This window comes from Rattus norvegicus, chromosome 6 (genome assembly GCF_021556685.1).
Source record: "Rattus norvegicus strain SHRSP/BbbUtx chromosome 6, alternate assembly SHRSP_T2T, whole genome shotgun sequence".
Classification (NCBI taxonomy): Eukaryota; Metazoa; Chordata; class Mammalia; order Rodentia; family Muridae; genus Rattus; species Rattus norvegicus.
Window position 1 is genome coordinate 30,635,729 of NC_141539.1, and position 21,291 is coordinate 30,657,019.

At 41.9% G+C, this 21,291-nt stretch overlaps 1 protein-coding gene across 11 annotated transcripts in view; it reads right to left on the reverse strand.

The window, feature by feature from the left end:
• Window positions 1–21,291, reverse strand: part of Babam2 (BRISC and BRCA1 A complex member 2) — a 450,578-nt gene that overhangs the window by 19,308 nt on the left and 409,979 nt on the right. For all 11 annotated transcript variants that reach the window (XM_087553697.1, XM_087553689.1, XM_087553690.1 and 8 more), the window contains one exon: window positions 7,228–7,381. In XM_087553697.1, coding sequence (XP_087409823.1) covers window positions 7,228–7,381 — 154 coding nt within the window. The remainder of the gene's footprint in view (window positions 1–7,227; window positions 7,382–21,291) is intronic.

The following is a 21,291-nucleotide window of genomic DNA, read 5'->3' on the forward strand; positions in this document are numbered from 1 at the left end:
CCCAATAGTGAATGTACATTCCTCTTTGGTATGTTATTGAAAAACTCCAAACCAGAACTTCTCTATCCTTTCTTTTTGTATATTTTTCTAAGAAAGAAAATGTTGACTATAACTCACAAACAATTAGACAGTCTTACAAATGATGGAGAACACTTTCCATGGCAGAGGGCATAGTCAGAACTCATGCTTGAGTACTCAGTGGTTCCCACTATGACTTTCCCCAGCAAAACTGGACAATGGGTCAGATGCCCCCCACCTCTATCTCTCCCCTGGTAAGCCCAACTTAGGCCAGCTTCTTCGGCTTGTACAACTGAGGTTAAAACTTAGGTCCAACCCTGTTTTCCACTGAGAAAGAGAGCTCAAAACCAGCCCTCAGAGGAGCAGAAAGAAGCCTGTGAAAAGATGGGCCAAGGGGTCCTGCTGAGGGGATTTGCTCTGATTGGCTTTCCCAGGGAGAGGGGAGGCAGGGCAGCAGAGCAAATGCTGGTGCCTGGTACAGTCAGGGCTGCGAAGGCTCCCAGGATGGTGGAAGGCTAGTTCTAGGATGACGCTGTGTAAGCAGTGACTGATGGCCAGGCTTTTCAATGGGGCTTATCGCATCACAGCAACAGATGCCAGGCTCTAATAAATAACATGCTCCCTCTGACCTATGCAATTTGGAGAGGAAGCCTGTTGTCAGGCAGAACTCGATTCCTCCCATCCCTGTTGCTCCCTCTTCTGTCAGTAAAAACAAACCATGTCCCTTGAAGATGTTCTTCAAAAGAATTCTCTTTGAGGAGCCCACCATTCCATGCTGTTTATCTCACCTTTCTTTCTATAGCATCTACATTTCTAAACCTCTTGAGGAAAGCTGAGAGGAATGCAGGAACTGGTTCAGAGAGAACCCAGGCAGGCAGGATGGCAGGCATTGGTGACTATTGCCTTCTGAAGTCCTGTCATCTCAAGAGAACCTGGGCCCTACATGGTCCTCTCAGGGTATTCAGACAGCCCAAGGCCTGAGAATTTCCCTTTGCTCTCCCAAGGGGAGTTCAGTTGAGATGAAGTTGGGAATTTTTTAAAGGGAACTGGTCTTAGGAAATAGGGCAAAGCAAGAGAAAAGTTCACGAATCACTGCTGGGTTGAGTGTTTCTTCCAAGGTCTGACCCCATGGGCCCTGAGACAGGGCGTCCTTGGAGCCTAGCATGGACTGCTCTGTCTTCAGCCAATGACTCTTATTCTTGCCTTAGCTCCTCTATCCCTTTTGTCTTGGGATGTGATTGAGCAAAGCTTGCCAGATCTGCTGCCTTCCTGATCGATATAGACTTTGCATCCTTAGATGTCAGGCTGGAGTTCCAGGAACACAGACATGAAGGGAAAGGGTAGGACAAAGGAAGCCGTGGCCTAGAGAGAGTTTTCTGGACCTCAGCAGGGTTTTCCCTAGAATTGAGTGTGGATGAAGAGGATGAGAAGCACAGAGCCAGTGGTTTCCCAAGATGCCAGCTCACTAGGTATGGGGACAGGCAGGGCAAGGCTTTCTATAGCTAGGCTCAATAGAAACAGGGCACCAGCATGGCAAGGTACCCTTAGAGCTAACAACAGAGAACCAAGAGGAGTGGTCAACTCCTGGGGAAATAAACACACAAAGGAGCGTATACTGTAACCACTTGGATGTCATGCCCTGGCCTCTGAGGAGGTCTCAGGCCATGCCCACCCTCCCTCCTAAGAGGACCTAATTGGAACTAGGATTTCCACATTGTAATGCAAATGTCCAAGAGGGCCCCCAGGGACCATGGAGAGGACTGGAGATGGGGATGAAAATCTGATGTCACACCCATCTCCACCTCTTGAATCAAGGGTCTATTTTTAGATGTTTTATTTAAAGGAGTAATGCGTGAGACTGGATTAGAACATTTAGTAATAAGTACTCTGAAGGAAAAAACTCAAACAACCCAAAGTACCTTTGAAGATATCAAAGAAGCAACAATGAAAAGTCACCAAAATAATCCATAATACACAATTTAAAAAGTATTTGCTAAAAAGCAACCTATTCTTTACAGACAACTGGATGTCACATGATAAGAGAGTATATACTGAAAAACAACACATGGGAAGCCATGAACTGCTCTGGGAGGGTAAGAAAAACATCTCTTTTTGACCTTGAGGCAAGAAGGGAAATGGAAAATGGTTTGGGAAGGCTCATGATGAATTACTCCCATGTGTTGTCTAAGGAGCTATTTTTGAACTATCTTAGTTATTCCTTTTATGTTACGGACTTTATGTGTGACAAACCATTGAAGTAGGTGCACTGAGGGTTCATCTCTACTCTAAGATCCCATAGGCCTCTGCTAGGACCAGCCTGAGGGGGATATAATGGAATTCACTAACAATCATAGATCTCACTGACCAGACAGGACTATAAAAAGGCCACCAACCCTAATCTAGACAGGTATAGTTATCTACACAATACCAAGGTATCTTAGTTTGCTTTTTGTTTTGTCTTTTAAGGTGGTTAGCTTTAGATATAAATTATGCAACTCAAGAGTGAGAGTTTTCCACATTTTAACTAGCCATGTTGGCATCAAAATAATAAAACCTGTGGTGCTTTACAATGGGGAGTTTGTGGTAATTTGTTAGATGTCAACACAGAGAACCCTATGCCACCATAGTGACCCTCTAAATAAGTCTTTACCAGTTTATAGACAAGGAGACAAGGACTTGGGAGGATTATGCATATCCCCAAAGTTGCAGTCAATGAATGGCAGAGACAGGTTTAAACCAGCTGCCAGGACTTCGAGGTCAGTGTCCTTAAACTGCTGCACACATTTCTTCTCTACAGCTACTTGGATGCCAGACCCCTGTGGAAGGGGCCTTAGGCAAGTGGCAAAGAGGAAGGGGACTATGTCTGTCTGTCTGTCTCTGAATGCACAGTGAGGTTGGAGCTCAAGTGGCTGAGTGCCTGCTTTCCAAGAAGCTAGCTATGTCTCCTTGGGAATACTTCATCTATGTGAAGGGGAATAAGAGTTTCTGCAGTGGTGATCTGTCACAGTGAGGGTGTACTGTCCTTGGTGAAGTTACAGGGAAGGCAGAGGCAGCTGGATGTCATGCAGGAGGAATTTTCTTCTGGTAATGACTGTAAGCCTCAGTGTTCCTGGGCTAAACACCGAATGTCATCTCTCTGATAGTTTGTTCTGAAAAAGAGATTTTTAAAAATACATTTCTGTTGGGGGTTGAGGCTACCCCTTTAGTTCAAGCAACAGGGAAGGAGAGGCAGGCAGATCTCTGAGGTGGAGGTCAGCCAGGTCTACAGACTGAGTTCCAAGACAGCCAAGGCTACATAGTAAGATCCTCTCAAAAAATGATTTCCTGCTACCTTTATTTAAAACTCCAGAATGAAGTAGATTTTAGTTTTCCTTTGGCTAGAAAAATTTTTTAAAGCTATTTGACTGTTAAAAGTCAATTTATTGTGGAATTCACATGTAAAATCAAAACATGGATATCATAGCAGAAAGGCGAATTAGAGGAATAAAGAGACCTTTTATAGATTTAGGCTTTTAAATTAGGTATCAAACATTGTAGTAGTATTAATTATGATAGGTATTATTCATTTAAATTTATGTGATGTTATATTTACTGCATATGTAACCAAAATATATGAAGAGATAAGAGTTAATAAGCCAATAAGAGGTGAAAGGGACATAAAGATATATGCCAAAATACTTCAATAAACCAAAAGAATACAGGAAGAGAAAATAAAGGAACTAAAGACAAAGGAAGTTTAAAAATTTAAAGAAAGGAAGATGTAGGACTTAAGCTTAATAAACTCATTTGTTATATTAAATATAAACTAAATATTAAAGGATACAGACCATTAGACTAGATTAAAAAATCAAAGTATACAAAAGTTTCAGGACATACAGATAGCTAGAGACTACATAAAACAAAAAGGGCTGAAGAAAGACAGCATACTAAACTACATGGAAAGAAAGCTGGAATAGCTATTTTAACATTAAAGAAGATTTCGAGTCAAAAAGCCTTACCAGATAAAGACATTCCACAATGGCAGAAGGACCAATATGTTAAGAGGACATGAGAATTCTAAGTACGGGAAGGGGAATAACCTTTGAAATATAAGTAAAGAAATATATAATAAAAAATTAAAAAAAAGAATTCTAAGTACGTATATTCTTCATCAATGTGAGCAACAGATGGTCTTGGATCTTTGAAGGGTTATAGTCCAATAATCCCACAAGACGTGGAAAATATCCTGTGGGCCAGCAAATGGCTTAGCAGGTACAGCTACTTGCTACCAAACCTGACAACCTGAGTTCAGTCCCTAGAAATGACATGGTAGAAGGAGAGAACCAATTCCCCTGATCAATCAATCCATAAATGTAAAAAGAATGAAATACCTTTAGTAAAGCCTCCCTTTATGTATCTAGCTATAGTGAGCAGAGTTGGTGAAATAGACTGTCTTAGACTATTGTTTTTCTTCCTTGGGAGCTGGAACAGCATACAGCACTGTATTAAATAATACCATCTCATAAAAATTTCACAATCCAAGATCAAACTATGGACTCTACCAAATGTATGTTTCTTTCAGACCTCTACATGGCTCAAAACTATTAAGCTGAGCCATTGTAAGAGAGAGACAGTCTTTATACAAATCTGTTCATAGCACTGAAAATTATACACAAATTATATTACAATAAAAAGATAATTACAGCTAGGTTTTGCCTTTAAAGATCTCACCATTTGGTTAAGAAAATAGATGTAGATAAAGATGTTAAAGAAAAAGTAAAAATAACATAGAAGATATTCTAAAGGAGCATGTGATGAGAGTACAGGACCGGGAAGAGGGCAGAGAAGGTTTGCCTGGGAGTTTTGAGCATACGAGCAAACCCGTAGGGAATGGGGCTTGGGGATGAGGGCTCAGAGCCCTGAGTACAGGCTCTGAAGGATGGAGCAGAAGGAAACTTGTGTTGTTCAATGTTATCTCATTGATTGCACCTTCCTAGCAAGTCACTCATCAGCAGGGGGTACAAGCCTGCCTTAAAAGATGAGGTTCAGAGAGATTATGCACTCTGCCCAAGGCTATGGAGTTTATAGGATTAAATTCTGTGGTCAGAACTAGGGCATGCATGACCCCAAAGCCTGTGCCTACTCACTTTAGGGTATTCAGTTGTTAAGGGCAGGACTGGCTGCATTGACATCAGCAAGAAGCACTGTGGTAGGAAAAGCCGTGGCTTCGCAGTGCCAGAAAGTGTCCTTTTTTAATGCACATGTTTAGAACTGTGCTCTTAGGCAGGCAGAATAAACAGCTGATTTCACTCAAAGGGTTCTGGGGCTGTTCTAAACCATGAGAGTGTTTATGTCGTGGGCAGAGCTCCCTAAGTGAATTATAGCCTTTTACACACTGTGTACAGTATTTTCATAGGATACAGAAATGGCGCATGAGAGGAATGCCTCACTGACCTTTCTTTTTGTTCAACATTTTCTTCCATGCCTTTCTGCTAGTTTTCAGACTGAACCACAGTACAATTCTTGCTTATGTTTGCCCATTACCTGGCCTCTGACACAGCCCCACGTAATTACTCAGTACAATTAAAGAATAGGGTTTAAAGCTATTATTTCTAGCTAGCATGAGCTGCTGGCTGTCTCTTTTATTACATCTAAAATGGATTTATCCTCACTAAACTAGCAGGCAGATTTTTTTTTAACACGACTTCAGATGTTTTCTTTAGACTGGTGTTAACATAAAGCAAATGTCTCTTGAAAGTCTGAACCAATCTGTTAAGATAAACAGACTTCACTTACGATATTCCTATACTGAAATCACAGGCTTGTGGTCTTCAGCTCCTTAAAGACTCAATTCGTACATGCTAAAATGCCTGCTTAGGAAGTGTGCACACGCACACCAGGATAGCTTTGCCATGGAAACCACAGAGACATGTCTGGTTCAGATTCTGGAGCACATGCCACAAAAAATGGCCCATCTTCTGGGGCAGAACCTATGTGTGCATAGGGAGAGCTCAAATTAAACAACTGTAAGACTTCAGACAGAAACTTGCTTTACTGCTCCTTTGTTCTACTGTATTTCAACACAGGTCTTAATAGTTGTTACTAGTTGCACTTGCATATGTTTGTTTATTCCTGAAATAGAATTTCAGACTTCAGTATACTGGAGATCAAGGGCAAGTACAGGGAGAAAGTCACGTGAGTTTGAGCTAACAGCTAGGGGTTGCACATAGGAATTTTGGGTGGCTGGAGTGCTGGAGAAGGGCATGCTTGTAGGACCTTAAGTCTATCACATGTGGAGGTTAGAACTAGAGACGATGGGAGAGGACAGGAGGGTCTTCCCTGGGAAGAAAACTCGAATCAGAAAATGGTTGGTAAGGATAGGAAGTCTTAATAATGGAGAAGTTTCTAGGCCTGGAACGTCACCTTCTGTTATAGGTACTTTAAAGCGTCAGGAATTTGGTATGATTTATCTCCTTGTTGGCTACAGGCTCCATGAGGCCATGGGTAGATTGTAGTTTACTGTGACATTCTCAGCATGGCACACAGTGCCTAGAACACGGTAGAGGTTAATAAATATTCAATGAGCAATGGAGGATGCCATTGAGACAGTTTTCTTTCTCTGATTCTTTGGCTCTGCCCACCCTTCAGCTGGGATCACAGGTATGTGCACATGGCTGTGCAGAGTGATGAAGTATTAGCTACACCATGGTTTATTTTTGGAAAATCCCATTTCAGTCCACTGCTGCTTCAGTGCAGGGGTTCATACATTGTTGGCCCAGGCACTGAAGTCTTTACCTACAAAAAACAGTCATCATGTTTCTGGATCAACCTGATCCTTATGGCTGTAGTGACAGCCTTTCTACACTCAACTATGAAGGCCAGTAACTTCACTCTCCATTGAGGCAAAAGTTCCACAGCAGTGTCTGCAGATCTCAGGAGTCTGTACTTGAGTATACAGCCAAGACGCATGAATGCAACACACAGGAGAAACGTAACACCATTCATGAGGTGCCGTTTCCCATGGAAAAGAAGATACAGAATTCATACTGACTACTCATTAGATCTGTTTGCCAACATGTGAAATCTATCATTTTAAATACATATATGTAGTTGTCAACATTTTTATTACTGACATTATTTATCTACAACTCAACTTGCTATCTCATATCTCCTACAGTCCATTTACAAAAAGTAAAAAAATGGTCGGTCAAACAACACTAGATCACTTACTTTGCTCTCTTGGCCATTTCATTTCCATCCCATCTGGGGCTGTATGGGTAATTTTTCTGTGCTTGGGAGTAAAGCTGTCCACTGTTGGTAAAGTGGTAGACGGACTGAAACGTGAGGGTTGGCTGATCTCGAGGGAAAAACAGAGGCAGGTCAACTGCAAGGCAAAAGAAGGGAAAAAAGTTAAGAGTTCATAAACACATCCTTTTTTTTTCCTCCCCTAGACAGGGTTTCTCTGTGTAACCCTGGCTATCCTGGAACTTATGTTGTAGACCAGGCTGGCCTCAAGCTCACAGAGATCCACCTGCCTCTGTTTCCCACATGCAGGGATTAGAGACATTTGTCATCACCGCCCAGCAGTAAACACAAGACACGTTTTTGGCTAACTCAGAATGTTGGACACATGACAGTTGGAACCCAAAGTACTGATTGAGGCTTGGATCAAAGCGATGGCATGAGGAACCAAAGAGTCCATGACACATGTAGAATCTTAGGCACAGCCAGGATGGCATCCCACACTGCCTGAGCTCCTGGGCCCTGGATCACCCATCAGCCATTGCAGATCTAGTCATGTAACTGGGTTAAGTTTTCATTATGCCAGAAGTTTTTCAAAGGTGCGACAGTGTCTTCCTCATTTGTAATTTGATGGAGGAGAGCAGGATGGAAGATGGTTTTCAAGAACAAACTTGGAAAAGTGACAAAAAGGGGCTTCCATAATCTCTCTACTTGATAGGATGTGCCAGCTAGACTACCAGAAAAATAAAATTATCATTCTGCTTCCAATCAAGCCATGAATTTCCATACTCAGCACTTTCCATTTTTTCCCACATATGTTACAACATATATTTATATCTTGTAAATCAGAGGGAGCTCCTTAATGGGTGGCAACAGGAACAAATCTGAGCAGAGACCATGCTGCTGCACATCAGAGCGGAGGCCAAGCCCTGCTAATATGTAGTGTGTGCTTTTTCATTTCATTTTGGGGTTAAGTCAATTTTTAAAAATAAAATCTCTTGTTAGTTTTAGTGGAGGCAAAGCATCCTCAGAAACTGTTTCAACATTCTTTGAGGTAGACAATGTTTGTGCAAATGTTACCCATTTCTAGGACAGAGAACAGGGACATTAATAATCGCAGTAACTATGTGTATAGAATTTTCTAACTTTGCAGAGTACATTTTAGATACTTTGTTAATTAAAGCTTCAAGAACATTAATTTGAAACTGTGCATTTAACAGAGAAGTAAACTAGAAAGTTCATGGGCTTTATTAACTTTCTCATAGACTGGGCAGCAGCAGGAGACAACATTTAGAGCCAGGATTCAAATCTTTGGCTCCTACTGTGTGACATTAAAGAATACTCTAGAATAGCCTGCTTATAACTGTGTTGCAATTACAACTCAGGAAGCCAGAACCTTCATTGTAAAGAATGAACAAGGACGGAAGTGTTGGCTGTACAAACAGATACATATTAAAGCAACACATGATGATGGTGTGGAGTGTATCCCTTCCTCAGGGTGGATAAGGCTGGTCCTGGACTAGCGCTTTCCCTCTATGTGACTTCTCAAAGGAAAAGTTAGCTTCATGGTGTTTGGTTTTTAAAGACCCTCCCCAACAGTAACTCACTGCTTTACCCTAAACCAAAACCAACCAACCAACAAAACGCTGTGTTGTTGGTAGAGCCTCTCAGACTTCTGAGTGTACTGGACTCTGATGATGTCTGACTCAGCGACACAGGGGGTTTCTACTGGTGACTCACACTACTACCAAAGAAAAGGGGCAAGACTGAGAATGTCCACTTTTTAGTCACTTTCTCAGTGTCACAATACGATAGTCTCCATACATGTCTATTTTTATGAAAGCAGAGATTTTATAACACAGAACAACAAAAGTATAAAAAGACCAATCCAAATGACAAATATCTCAATTCAGAAAACCCCCGTGGCTCCTTTCATATAACAAAGCTTGGTCTGTGACATCCTCAGCTACTCTGAACAAATACTACTTTCTGCTTTCTAACGTTTTTAATCCTTTCTGATACTCACTTAATTTCCCCTGATTAGTTTTAAGGAAGAAATGCATGTTCATGCATACTTTTTCAATTTCAATTGTAACTGCTGTATTACATTCAAGTTTCCAAACAGAAAACAACATTCAGACTAACCTCCAAAACAACATTAGACTTAACCTCTAATTAATGATGTCCAAAGCAATCATTAATAATAGGAAAGTATTTAATATGCTAGCTAACCTATAAAAAGGAGTAATTTTAAATAACACAATTCAATGTATTCATAAACAGGTATAAACAGCTATCACTCACACTCAAAAGTAATGTAGTTACTACTACGGGCTATGTGACTTTCAAGCTTTTGGGGGACTTTAGACTACATTTTTTTTCTAAAAACAAAAGAAGTGTGTGTGTGTGTGTGTGTGTGTGTGTGTGTGTGTGTGTGTGTGTGTGTAAGTACACATGTGTCAGTGCTTGTGGTGGTCAAAGAAAAACTTCAAAGGTGTCATTCTTAGGAATGGCATCCACCTCTTTTGAGAAAGGGTCTCAAGTGCCCCAAGCTCACCAGTTAGACGAGACCAGCTGGCCCGTAGGCCTGAGGGTACTCATGCATTTGCCCTTTGAGCTGGGACCACAAACACATGCCACAATGCTCAGCTTTTTATATGGATCGAACTCAGGTCTCTTTGAAAGTTCTTTAAAGACTGAGCCATTCTCCCAGTACCCTGAGAAGCTTTTACAGGATTAGGTCTTGGTATAGTGCTCTGGCTTTTGCCAAACTCCCGGGCTCATGAGATCCTTTGGCCTCCAACCCAGAGCATCTGGGACATGGGTATGCAACCCTGCATCTGGCTGGAATGCCTTCTAATTTTTCCCATTATTTTGCTTTGCAGAAGTGAATTGCTAGTATTAGTATTGGTATGTTGAGAAGTATTTTTCACCTAGTTTTGAACTATCTTCTTTGACTCAAATGCCAATTAGCATTAGAAACATTAAAAACCATAAATATAATCTATTAACCCACTCAAGTAAGATATGATTCTTGTTTTTATTTAAAAATCAGCAAGCTCTATGCTGATGTATACTATAATCCTCAAAACATTCACTACATGATTCTGTTTTGTCTCCATATAGAACAGTGTGTCCCTATAGCCAATGTTCAAATCGGAAACTTCCTGTACCACAACTGGGTTACTAGAAGAACAGGAATTATCAAAGGATTTCAGAGATAAAAGTTATGTATATGATAATTCACATAGAGAACATGAACATTTAAAGCTATAGATACCTTGCTCAAGTAAGTTATATTGTATCTAAAATAGTCAGGAGTCAATAAAATGGTAGCTTCTTTTAAAACTACTCTATGTATAAAATGATAATAACCACAATATCTCAGAACTACTTTGCATTTTTTGTATGAGATCTGAATAGTACAAATTAGTTGACGTTGGCAAAAACAAAACTTGTTTTCCCTTATCTCTAAATGTCTCTGACACTTAACTATTACTTAAAGTTAGCTGATGAAAAAGAATTACTGTAGGCTTCGAGCAGCTAACTTGTTCTCAAAGACCTCCACAGAGCCTAAGCAATTTGGTCTCCCGTTTAGCTATAGCCGTCAATTTCTTAACCATCTGCTTTCTTGTGAGCGACTGGAACACACTTGATCCCTAGATCTACTGCTTATGACAACAGCTTCTTATGTTTTCTTCTTGTGGGTTTTGGTCCGCTTTCTATAAGTGGAAGGGATGGCCCTCACTGGCTCAGTAGGTCTGGCTCTTAGGTTCCTTAGGAATTCGCTTCACTATGCCACACTGAACACTTAAATTCTGCATACACTGGCTCTTCTGAAGTCTCCTCCACATGGCTTTGGCCACCTGAGAAGACAGGCATGATGAGACTGCATTCCAGACAGCTGCCACCTGATGGTCACTGCCATGGAGTTAATGGCAGCTCCCAGCTAACAACCAGATGGCAGCATGAGAGGAATTAAACATAGACGAAGCATGCTGTGTGCAGTGTAAGGTGCAATGTGTGGCCACCGCTTGCCCACTTAGGAGCCTGCCCTGCCTGTCCACAAATGCTCATCATTTTACCACAGGGAGAGTCCAGGAAAGAACTGTCTGAGATACAGGGCTCTAGAGGAAAGTCTTTCTTCTTCAAACATACCAATCATCAAAAAATGGCCCTAGGACAGCCCAAAACCACTCCATCCCATGCACCAGATATGCAGCCTGATTGACTGTCAGAATATTTTAAGCTTAGCTTGAATAACGTTACTTATAGGATTTTTCATTTTCAGAAATAAAACTAAATGTCATAATCACAGCAAGACAATGAGAAATCACTTTAGCAGCAGGTGCTGGTAATTAGTAGTCTGGCTTGGGGAAAAGGAGAATATAAAAATGAGAAAGCAGTCAGGAGGGGAAATCCTGGTGTGAGGCCATAGTGTAGCAGAGAACGCTATGCATCCAAGTCATCCCTCACCCTGAATCCTGGTAAAGATGGCAGCCACCCTTGGCAGCCTACCTAATAGCCTTTCTCTATCCTCCACCCTGCCGTGAGCATGGCTCCCTTCTCTTATCCACTTTGTAAGTGCATGGTTCTTGTAGACTGCTAGAAGCCATGGCATGGGGCTGTTGGTAGCACTAGGGGATTGGAGCCAGGCCCCTCACAAGTGCTCTCACAAGCACTCTATAAGTGAATTATATTCCCCCAAAGCATGGAAATTTGACTCACTGTTGCCAGTGGGATCTGAGGGGAAGTTGGCAAGGGCATTTCTGAGAAATATTTTCCATTCTGATTAGAGACATGTAGAGGCAGAAGCCCCCATTTCATTCTAGCCTTTGATCTTATCATGTGAAGTCCTGATGCCTGGAGCTGTGGCCCCAGTTAGTGTCCCCAAGAAGGCTGTCGAGATGTCACTGAGCTGCTGGCTTTTTTTCTTTTTTCTTTTTTGGAGCTGGGGACCGAACCCAGGGCCTTGCGCTTGCTGGGCAAGCGCTCTACCACTGAGCTAAATCCCCAACCCCGCTGCTGGCTTTATCATCTCTGGGGTTTCTTGCTTTCTGAGGCAATTAAAAGTCTTCATTATTTTACCTCAATCAAGTTTTCTTACATTTAGAGTCAAAGGTATGCAAGAAAACATTTCTTATAGCTTCTTTGCTCAAGAAGGAAGGAAAACTGAACAATCTATTTAAAAAACATTTGGATCAAGCATGGTTAAAAACATTTAAGAGACATAAATAGGAAAGTTTTAGCTGTCTGGAAAATTTGGTTTTGTGGGACAGTTCAACCCTGGCAAATGCCAAACAAATGAGGAGTTAACCATAATTGCTTCCCTGGGAGTCACATCATCAAATACTTTCACCATTATTCACAAGCCATTATTTCATTTCTCCAGGCCTCACAAGCTATAGATTCCTCTGCCTGCCCCCATGCTCTCAGATTAGAAGGGAAGGTCCTCACAGACACACTCACTGGTGGTTAGGGTTATGTTCCCAGTGCCAGGCTTCTAGTTCCTTGAAGTGGTGTTATGAGATAGTTTTCCTCTTACCTCTCCAATGATGACTACATTTGAAGTTTTGAGGCAGAGTCTTATTATGTAGTCTTGGTTGGTCTAGAACTGGCCATATAGTCCAGTGACCTGGAACTTGAGGCAGCCTGCATCCCAATGCTAGGAATAAGTGGGTATGCTATCATATTCTGCTTGGAGTTGACTTGTTACGGTGGCCTGTGCACATCTCACTCCCAGGCTCTTCCCTAGCTGGTGTAGGAAGACTGCTACAAAGTTACTCTCTACCCCATTTTATTAACAACTATGAGACCTCTGAGACACACAGACTCTAACCACTAGAAAGCTAACCATGCTCCAAGCACACTGCTCATTGCTGAGAGACATAAGGTTTCCAGTTCGGAAGTATCCCTCTTGAATACTGATCATTACTGCCATTAAGTGACAAGGAAAAGCATAGCTAGGTTTTGTTAAACTGGTTGCACTTTTTACTGGTTCTGAATGTGTGTGTGTGTGTGTGTGTGTGTGTGTGTGTGTGTGTGTGTGTGTGATCTCATGGTGTAAACAGACTCTTCTTTTGTGGTTTGAATATTACAAACTGAAGTATGAAGCTTTCTTTCCTTTTTTCCCCCATCTTTATTAAATTGGGTATTTATTGTTTACATTTCAAATGTTATTTCCTTTCTGGCTTCCATGCCAACATCCCCCTAACCCCTCCCCCTCCCTTCTATATGGGTGTTCCCCTCCCCATCCTCTCCCCATTACCACCCTCCCTCCAAGAATCCCATTCACTGGGGGTCCAGCCTTGGCAGGACCAAGGGCTTCCCCTTCCACTGGTGCTCTTGCTAGGCTATTCATTGCTACCTATGAGGTCAGAGTCCAGGGTCAGTCCATGTATAGTCTTTAGGTAGTGGCTTAGTCCCTGGAAGTTCTGGTTGGTTGGCATTGTTGTTCATATGGGGTCTCGAGCCCCTTCAGCTCTTTCAGTCTTTTCTCTGATTCCTTCAACGGGGGTCCCGTTCTCAGTTCAGTGGTTTGCTGCTGGCATTCGCCTGTGTATTTCCCGTATTCTGGCTGTGTCTCTCAGGAGCCTACACTGTCAGCCTGCACTTCTTTTTTTTTTTTTTTTTTTGGTTCTTTTTTTCCGGAGCTGGGGACCGAACCCAGGGCCTTGCGATTCCTAGGTAAGCGCTCTACCACTGAGCTAAATCCCCAACCCAGCCTGCACTTCTTTGCTTCATCCATCTTATCTAGTTTGGTGGCTGTATATGTATGGGCCACATATGGGGCAGGCTCTGAATGGACGTTCCTTCAACCTCTGTTCTAAACTTTGCCTCCCTACTCCCTCCCAAGGGTATTCTTATTCCCCTTTTAAAGAAGGAGTGAAGCATCCACATTTTGATCATCCTTCTTGAGTTTCATGTGTTCTGTGCATCTAGGGTAATTCAAGCATTTGGACTAATAGCCACTTATCAATGAGTACATACCATGTGTGTTCTTCTGTGACTGGGTTACCTCACTCAGGATGATATTTTCCAGATCCATCCATTTGCCTATGAATTTCATAAAGTCATTGTTTTTGATAGTTGAGTAATATTCCATTGTGTAGATATACCACATTTTCTGTATCCATTCCTCTGTTGAAGGGCATCTGGGTTCTTTCCAGCTTCTGGCTATTATAAATAAGGCTGCTATGAACATAGTGAAGCATGTGTCTTTGTTATATGTTGGAGCATCTTTTGGGTATATGCCCAAGAGAGGTATAGCTGGGTCCTCAGGTAGTGCAATATCTAATTTTCTAAGGAATCTCCGGACTGATTTCCAGAATGGTTGTACCAGTCTGCAACCCCACCAACAATGGAGGAGTGTTCCTCTTTCTCCGCATCCTCGCCAGCATTTGCTGTCACCTGAGTTTTTGATCTTAGCCATTCTCACTGGTATGAGGTGAATCTCAGGGTTGTTTTGATTTGCATTTCCCTTATGACTAAAGATGTTGAGCATTTCTTTAGGTGTTTCTCAGCCATTCGGCATTCCTCAGCTGTGAATTCTTTGTTTAGCTCTGAACCCCATTTTTTAATAGGGTTATTTGTCTCCCTGCAGTCTAACTTCGTGAGTTCTTTGTATATTTTGGATATAAGCCCTCTATCAGTTGTAGGATTGGTAAAGATCTTTTCCCAATCTGTTGATTGCTGTTTTGTTCTAACAACAGTGTCCTTTGCCTTACAGAAGCTTTGTAGCTTTATGAGATCCCATTTATCGATTCTTGATCTTAGAGCATAAGCCATTGGTGTTTTGTTCAGGAAATTTTCTCCAGTGCCCATGTGTTTGAGATTCTTCCCCACTTTTTCTTCTATTAGTTTGAGTGTATCTGGTTTGATGTGGAAGTCCTTGATCCACTTGGACTTAAGTTTTGTACAGGGTGATAAGAATGGATCGATCTGCATTCTTCTACATGCTGACCTCCAGTTGAACCAGCACCATTTGCTGAAAAGGCTATCTTTTTTCCATTGGACGGTTTTTGGCTCCTTTGTCAAAAATCAAGTGACCATAGGTGTGTGGGTTCATTTCTGGGTCTTCAATTCTATTACACTGGCCTATCTGTCTGTCTCTGTACCAATACCATACAGTTTTTATGACTATTGCTCTGTAATATTGCTTGAGTTCAGGGATAGTGATTCCCCCGGAAGTTCTTTTATTGTTGAGGATGGTTTTAGCTATCCTGGGTTTTTTGTTATTCCTGATGAACTTGCAAATTTTTCTGTCTAACTTTATGAAGAACTGGTTTGGAATTTTAATGGGGATTGCATTGAATCTGTAGATTGCTTTTGGTAAAATGGCCATTTTTACTATACTAATCCTGCCAATCCATGAGCATGGGAGATCTTTCCATCTTCTGAGATCTTCTTCAATTTCTTTCTTTAGAGACTTGAAGTTCTTATCATACAGATCTTTCACTTGCTTGCTGTAAGTCACACCAAGGTATTTTATATTATTTGGGACTATAATGAAGGGTGTTTTTTCCCTGATTTCTTTCCCAGTTTGTTTCTCTTTTGTGTAGAGGAAGGCTACTGATTTATTTGAGTTAATTTTATACCCAGCCACTTTGCTGAAGGTGTTTATCAGGTTTAGTAGTTCTTTGGTGGAACTTTTGGGATCACTTAAATATACTATCATATCATCTGCAAATAGTGATATTTTTGACTTCTTCCTTTCCAATCTGTATCCCTTGATCTCTTTTTGTTGTCTGATTGCTCTGGCTAGGACTTCAAGAACTATATTGAATAAGTAGGGAGAAAGTGGGCAGCTTTGTCTAGTCCCTGATTTTAGTGGGATTGCTTCAAGTTTCTCTCCACTTAATTTAATGTTAGCTACTGGTTTGTTGTATATGGATTTTACTATGGTTTAGGTATGGGCCTTGAATTCCTGTTCTTTCCAGAACTTTTATCCTGAAGGGGTGTTGAATTTTGTCAAATGCTTTCTTCAGCATCTAATGAAATGATCATGTGGTTTTTATCTTTCAGTTTGTTTATATAGTGGATTACGTTGATGGTTTTCCGTATACTAAACCATCCCTGCATACCTGGGGTGAAAGCCCTCTTGATCATGACGGATGATCGTTTTGATGTGTTCTTGGATTCGGTTTGCAAGAAGTTTATTGAGTATTTTTGCGTTAATATTCATAAGGGAAATTGGTCTGAAGTTCTTTCTTTGTTGGGTTTTTGTGTGGTTTAGGTATAAAAATAATTGTGGCTTCATAGAAGGAATTCGGTAGTGCTCTGTCTGTTTCAATTTTGTGGAATAGTTTGGATAGTATTGGTATTAGGTCTTCTATGAAGGTTTGATAGAATTCTGCCCTGAACCCGTCTGGACCTGGGCTCTTTTTGGTTGGGAGACTTTTAATGACTGCTTCTATTTCTTTAGGAGTTATGGGGTTGTTTAAATCGTTTATCTGTTCCTGATTTAACTTTGGTACCATTTCTTGCATATTTTCAAGTTTTGTTGAATATAGGTTTTTGTAGTAGGATCTGATGATTTTTTGAACTTCCTCTGATTCTGTTTTTATGTCTCTCTTTTCATTTCTGATTTTGTTAATTTGGACACACTCTCTGTGTCCTCTGGTTACTCTGGCTAAGGGTTTATCTATCTTGTTGATTTTCTCAAAGAATCAGCTTTTGGTTCTGTTGATTCTTTGTATAGTCCTTTTTGTTTCTATTTGGTCGACTTCAGCTCTAAGTTTGATTATTTCCTGCCAGCATGAAGCTTTCTGAAACACTGCTATATAACCTTATCCTATTTTGAAAAGAGACAGAATCATACTCCTTTGCTATCAGATAAGAATGGCCCACCATTAGTGGTGTCACAGGCAAAATGGGAGTAATAATTATTACTTCATTGTGTTTGTTGACAGGATTAGACAAAGGCCAGGCAGGTACTAAGTAAATATTTACTCTTTCCCCTCCTTGCCCTCACCCTGAGTGCCTCATATAGATTGGTACTATTCCACACGATTCCAATTTCTCATGGTTGTATGTAAGCCTTCAGATGCTTACATTTTAATTATCTTGATGGCAACCTTTCCCAACTTTGTAAACATTTTCACATTTCAATAAATACACTGAAAAAAACCCAGTTGTGACATCATGAAACATGGTAAAGATAAATACTGCACAGAATGCCTCCTGGGTTACGGAAAGCTTAGTCCGCTATTTCACAAGTGCCTAGGACCCAGTCCTGAAACTGCTGTTAAGGGCGATACACACCGAGGTTCTCAGGGGCCACTGGGTGTGGCCCAATAGTCACCCCTCACTACAAACTCTCTACTTATGGTTCCATTTTCCATCCATTCCCCTTCCTAAAGCCAACTCCGTCTCAGCAGCAATTCTTTCCCTCTGTACATATGCTTACTTTTGAAGAGTAAGGTGGGACTATCTCCTGTCACTGGGCAGATGTGGAGGACACAGAGGCTCTACTTGTAGCTAGCCATGAAGAGCCAAGGTCCTCTCCCCTGCCCACTGAAGCAAACTCAAAGTGGATCTATTAATACTGAACTTTTCTTTCCATGAGAACAGAAATTTCTGTGACTCGACAGTGACACCACAATGGAATGTGACACTGTAGATATCCCTGACTTTTTTAATGTCTCCACAGGCAGAAATGTTTTACAGATGTTTGGAGGATCCTTTAGGTTGGGTAAGGATTCATGATTTTTATGTTCTTAGCACTTATCACAGGTGTGTGACACATGAGAGATACTTGATACATGTTTGATGAAAGAAAGGAACCACTGGATTCACATAAAACCAGGTAATACCCAGGGGCTGTCCAAGGCACACAACACTGAGTTCCCACTCATTGGCACTGGAATATGAACTGCTAGGCTCTGACAAACTCAAGACGCACACACTCCACAGCTCAGCAATCCAACCCAAGAAACTGCTACCCAAGCTTTAGAAGCTGTAGGTGTGGGCTTGTAGCATCCGTGATGATAACACTGATGACGATGACAAGGACAATGATGAGGACAGAACCATCTTAAATGTAGACCAATAGGAGACCAGATAGATAAACAGTGGTATAATCTTTCCACGGAATACTGGACAGCAGTTTAAGGAGGGAGTTAGGGATTCATGGGCAACATGCACTAAGTTCCAAGACAATCTTCAATGAACAAAAGAAGCTAAAAGCGAACACGTCAATATGTTTGTATGAAATTCAACACACACACATGATTGCATGCTGCTTGTGATTGTCTCTGCAGTAAAACATGCAAACATGTACAAAGCAGCCAAGCACGAGGCTAAGGCAAGCAGCCAAGCAGAGGTCACTGCGGGGAATTAAGAACAAGAGAGGGAGGGGTTGGGGATTTAGCTCAGTGGTAGAGCACTTGCCTAGCAAGCTCAAGGCCCTGGGTTCGGTCCCCAGCTCCGGAAAAAAAAAAAAAAAAAAAGAACAAGAGAGGGGTGGGATGATGGGGCACTAAGTGCTAATTCTTTTAAAAATCAGAAGCAATTACAGCAATAAATTAAGATTTAACTAAGATGATACATGGATAATGTTTCTATACTCTTCATATATATACTTATAGAAGCTCTAGATAATCATTTTTAAAAGCTTTAAGGAGCAAGATATTCGTTTTTCTTCTTGGTGCTAGGGACTGAACCCAGGGCCTCATATATGAGAAGCATGTACTCTGCTACTGATTTGCACCGTGGGCTGGGACAACAGTATTTACAGAAGCAGAAAACAACTGGTATAATTCCATTTATATGAGGTTCAAACTCTGTAAAACAATTGATATATTGAATATGGTGTCCACGTGGGTATTATACTGTTTATGGATACAGAGCTGGTATGCTAACTACAGGAGCAGCTCATGTAAAGTCCAGGTTAGCAGCTGTTCCCTGGAGAGGCAACAGCTTCAAAAATGTTAGCTCTATTCTTCCAGTATTTATTAATCTTGGAGTATGCAAGTGGGCTTTTATAAAACTGAAGGGTTAGGAAGCTAACCAGGTTTCAGGAGATAAACAAACCTGATGCTGGTAGAATGCAGGGAAGAATGAGGGTGCCCATGTGCATGCCCAAAGTCTGCAAAAAGCTGAGGAGGGGAAGGAGCTCCTGAACCCACACAAGAGGCACCCGGAGAGGGAGTGGGGAACTCCGCCTGAGGTTAGAGATGGACTTTGAGTCGGTTGGAGAAGGTTAAAAGATGAATCAGAATTGGAGTCTGGGGAATATTCTTTAGAAGAAGTCAACAAAACACCCACAGATAGCTGCATGGATATATCATGGACATAACATGTTCCTGCCCACAGATAGCTGTGTGGATATAACATGGATGTAACAGGCTCTATCTCTTTGCCAGAGCTCTTACTAGTTTTATCAGTCTTATTTCTAGTCACTACTTCCCTGCCCTCAAGGCAGACAGATGGAAAGGGTGGTGCAGAGCCGAAGGAAGCAGATGCTGGCCCTGGGAAGCTCACAGGCCAAGCTGCTATTCCCTCACAGGCTTTCTGGCTCTTCTGAATCTATCCAGTTTCACCTGCATTAAGGCTCAGGTGTCGAGAAATGTCTGTGCTCCAGAGACATACTTCTAACCTGTGCTCCCTAGCAGGGCTCTCTCAGGCTCTCTGGAGGGGGATAGAATACCAGCGGCTAGAGCTGGGACCAAGGAGCCCTCAGCTTCCCCGATACTGACTGCTCTCCTGTCTCTCTGCTTCAAGCATCACTCACTCAGTGATCATATTCCTCAGTCTAGGTGTTGCGCTAAAACCAAGGGTCCATACGTGCAGAGCTCTGGACCCTGGCTTTGGCACCCTCATTCCCACTGGTTCTTCTGCTTCCAACCCTGAGACACACACAGGTCCCGCTACTTTCTTTTCTGGGGCCCACACACTTCACTTCTCAGAGGCGCTGCCTGAGTGCTTGCTGGAGTGCTCAGCCAACCAGGGCTGGCCAGAGAGCACTTAGTGCCTGACTGGTACGGACCACCACAGCGAGGAAGTGTTGACTGCACTAGACGTGGAAGAAGGGAGCACACTCTCTTGAGATGCAGAAAGAAATCTAGCAAGAGGGAGTGCCATAAATAGATTTAGTAATGTATAAAGTCCTGTTTTAAAAAGAATTTAGTCACAATAAACAAATTTCTGGCTTGGGAGTATTAAAAAAAAAAGCTGGCTAAATTAGGGAAGCATTTGATTAAAAGAATCCTTAAATAAATTAAAATATATTCAAATGCAAAAATCCTTGGAACTTAAAAGCTGGGCCAAGTCTCCAAAAACATCGTAAGCTTTTAATTTAAAGGAATTCATAGACAAGGTACTGACTGTAGGTGATTAGAAGGATGAGGACCAACGCAATGTTTAATGTTTTCTGTTTAAAAAGAGAGGGTGACTGGGTGGCTTAAATTACGGTCTTGAAAAACTGAACTAGCTACATACAAATTTACAGACATTGTGATAGCCCCAATATGAAGGATGACTAATGAGCATTTATGAAGAGGATACAATTCCTCAAACTAAAATAGCCTTTTTTTAAAAAATTAATTTAAAGGTTGTAGCTATAACCTTTATAGAACACAGAAGGCAACATGTAGCCAGTGTGAGGACCACTCCCCAAGTACCTCCCATGAGACAGCTCTAGGGAAGCCATGCTGATCAAGCCAGGTCTTCCCCCTCACTGTACCAGCTCATGCTGGACCTCCACTGCTGGGGGGAGCGAGGGGAACAGCAGAGGTGGTCCTACCAGTGTCACAGTGGAAAGGCATGCTGCTAAGGGGCTTCTCAGAAGCTTACTAGAAAGATGGCTTTGAGTGGGGCCTTAGAGGACACTCTGGTTTCTAGCAGGGTTAGAGGGAAGGGAGGGGTGAGAGCAGGAGACCAGGCAGAGGAAGCACCTGGAGTGCTCAGTGCTGAGGAAGAGAGTGGGGGTGGGGCACGCATGGGAGGTGTCTTACAGGTGTGTGGCCTTAGAACCCTGGGCAGGGGACACTGACAAAATCTGGAGTGTTCTGAACACAGAACACAGGATGGTGGGCATTTTTCCATGCCGAG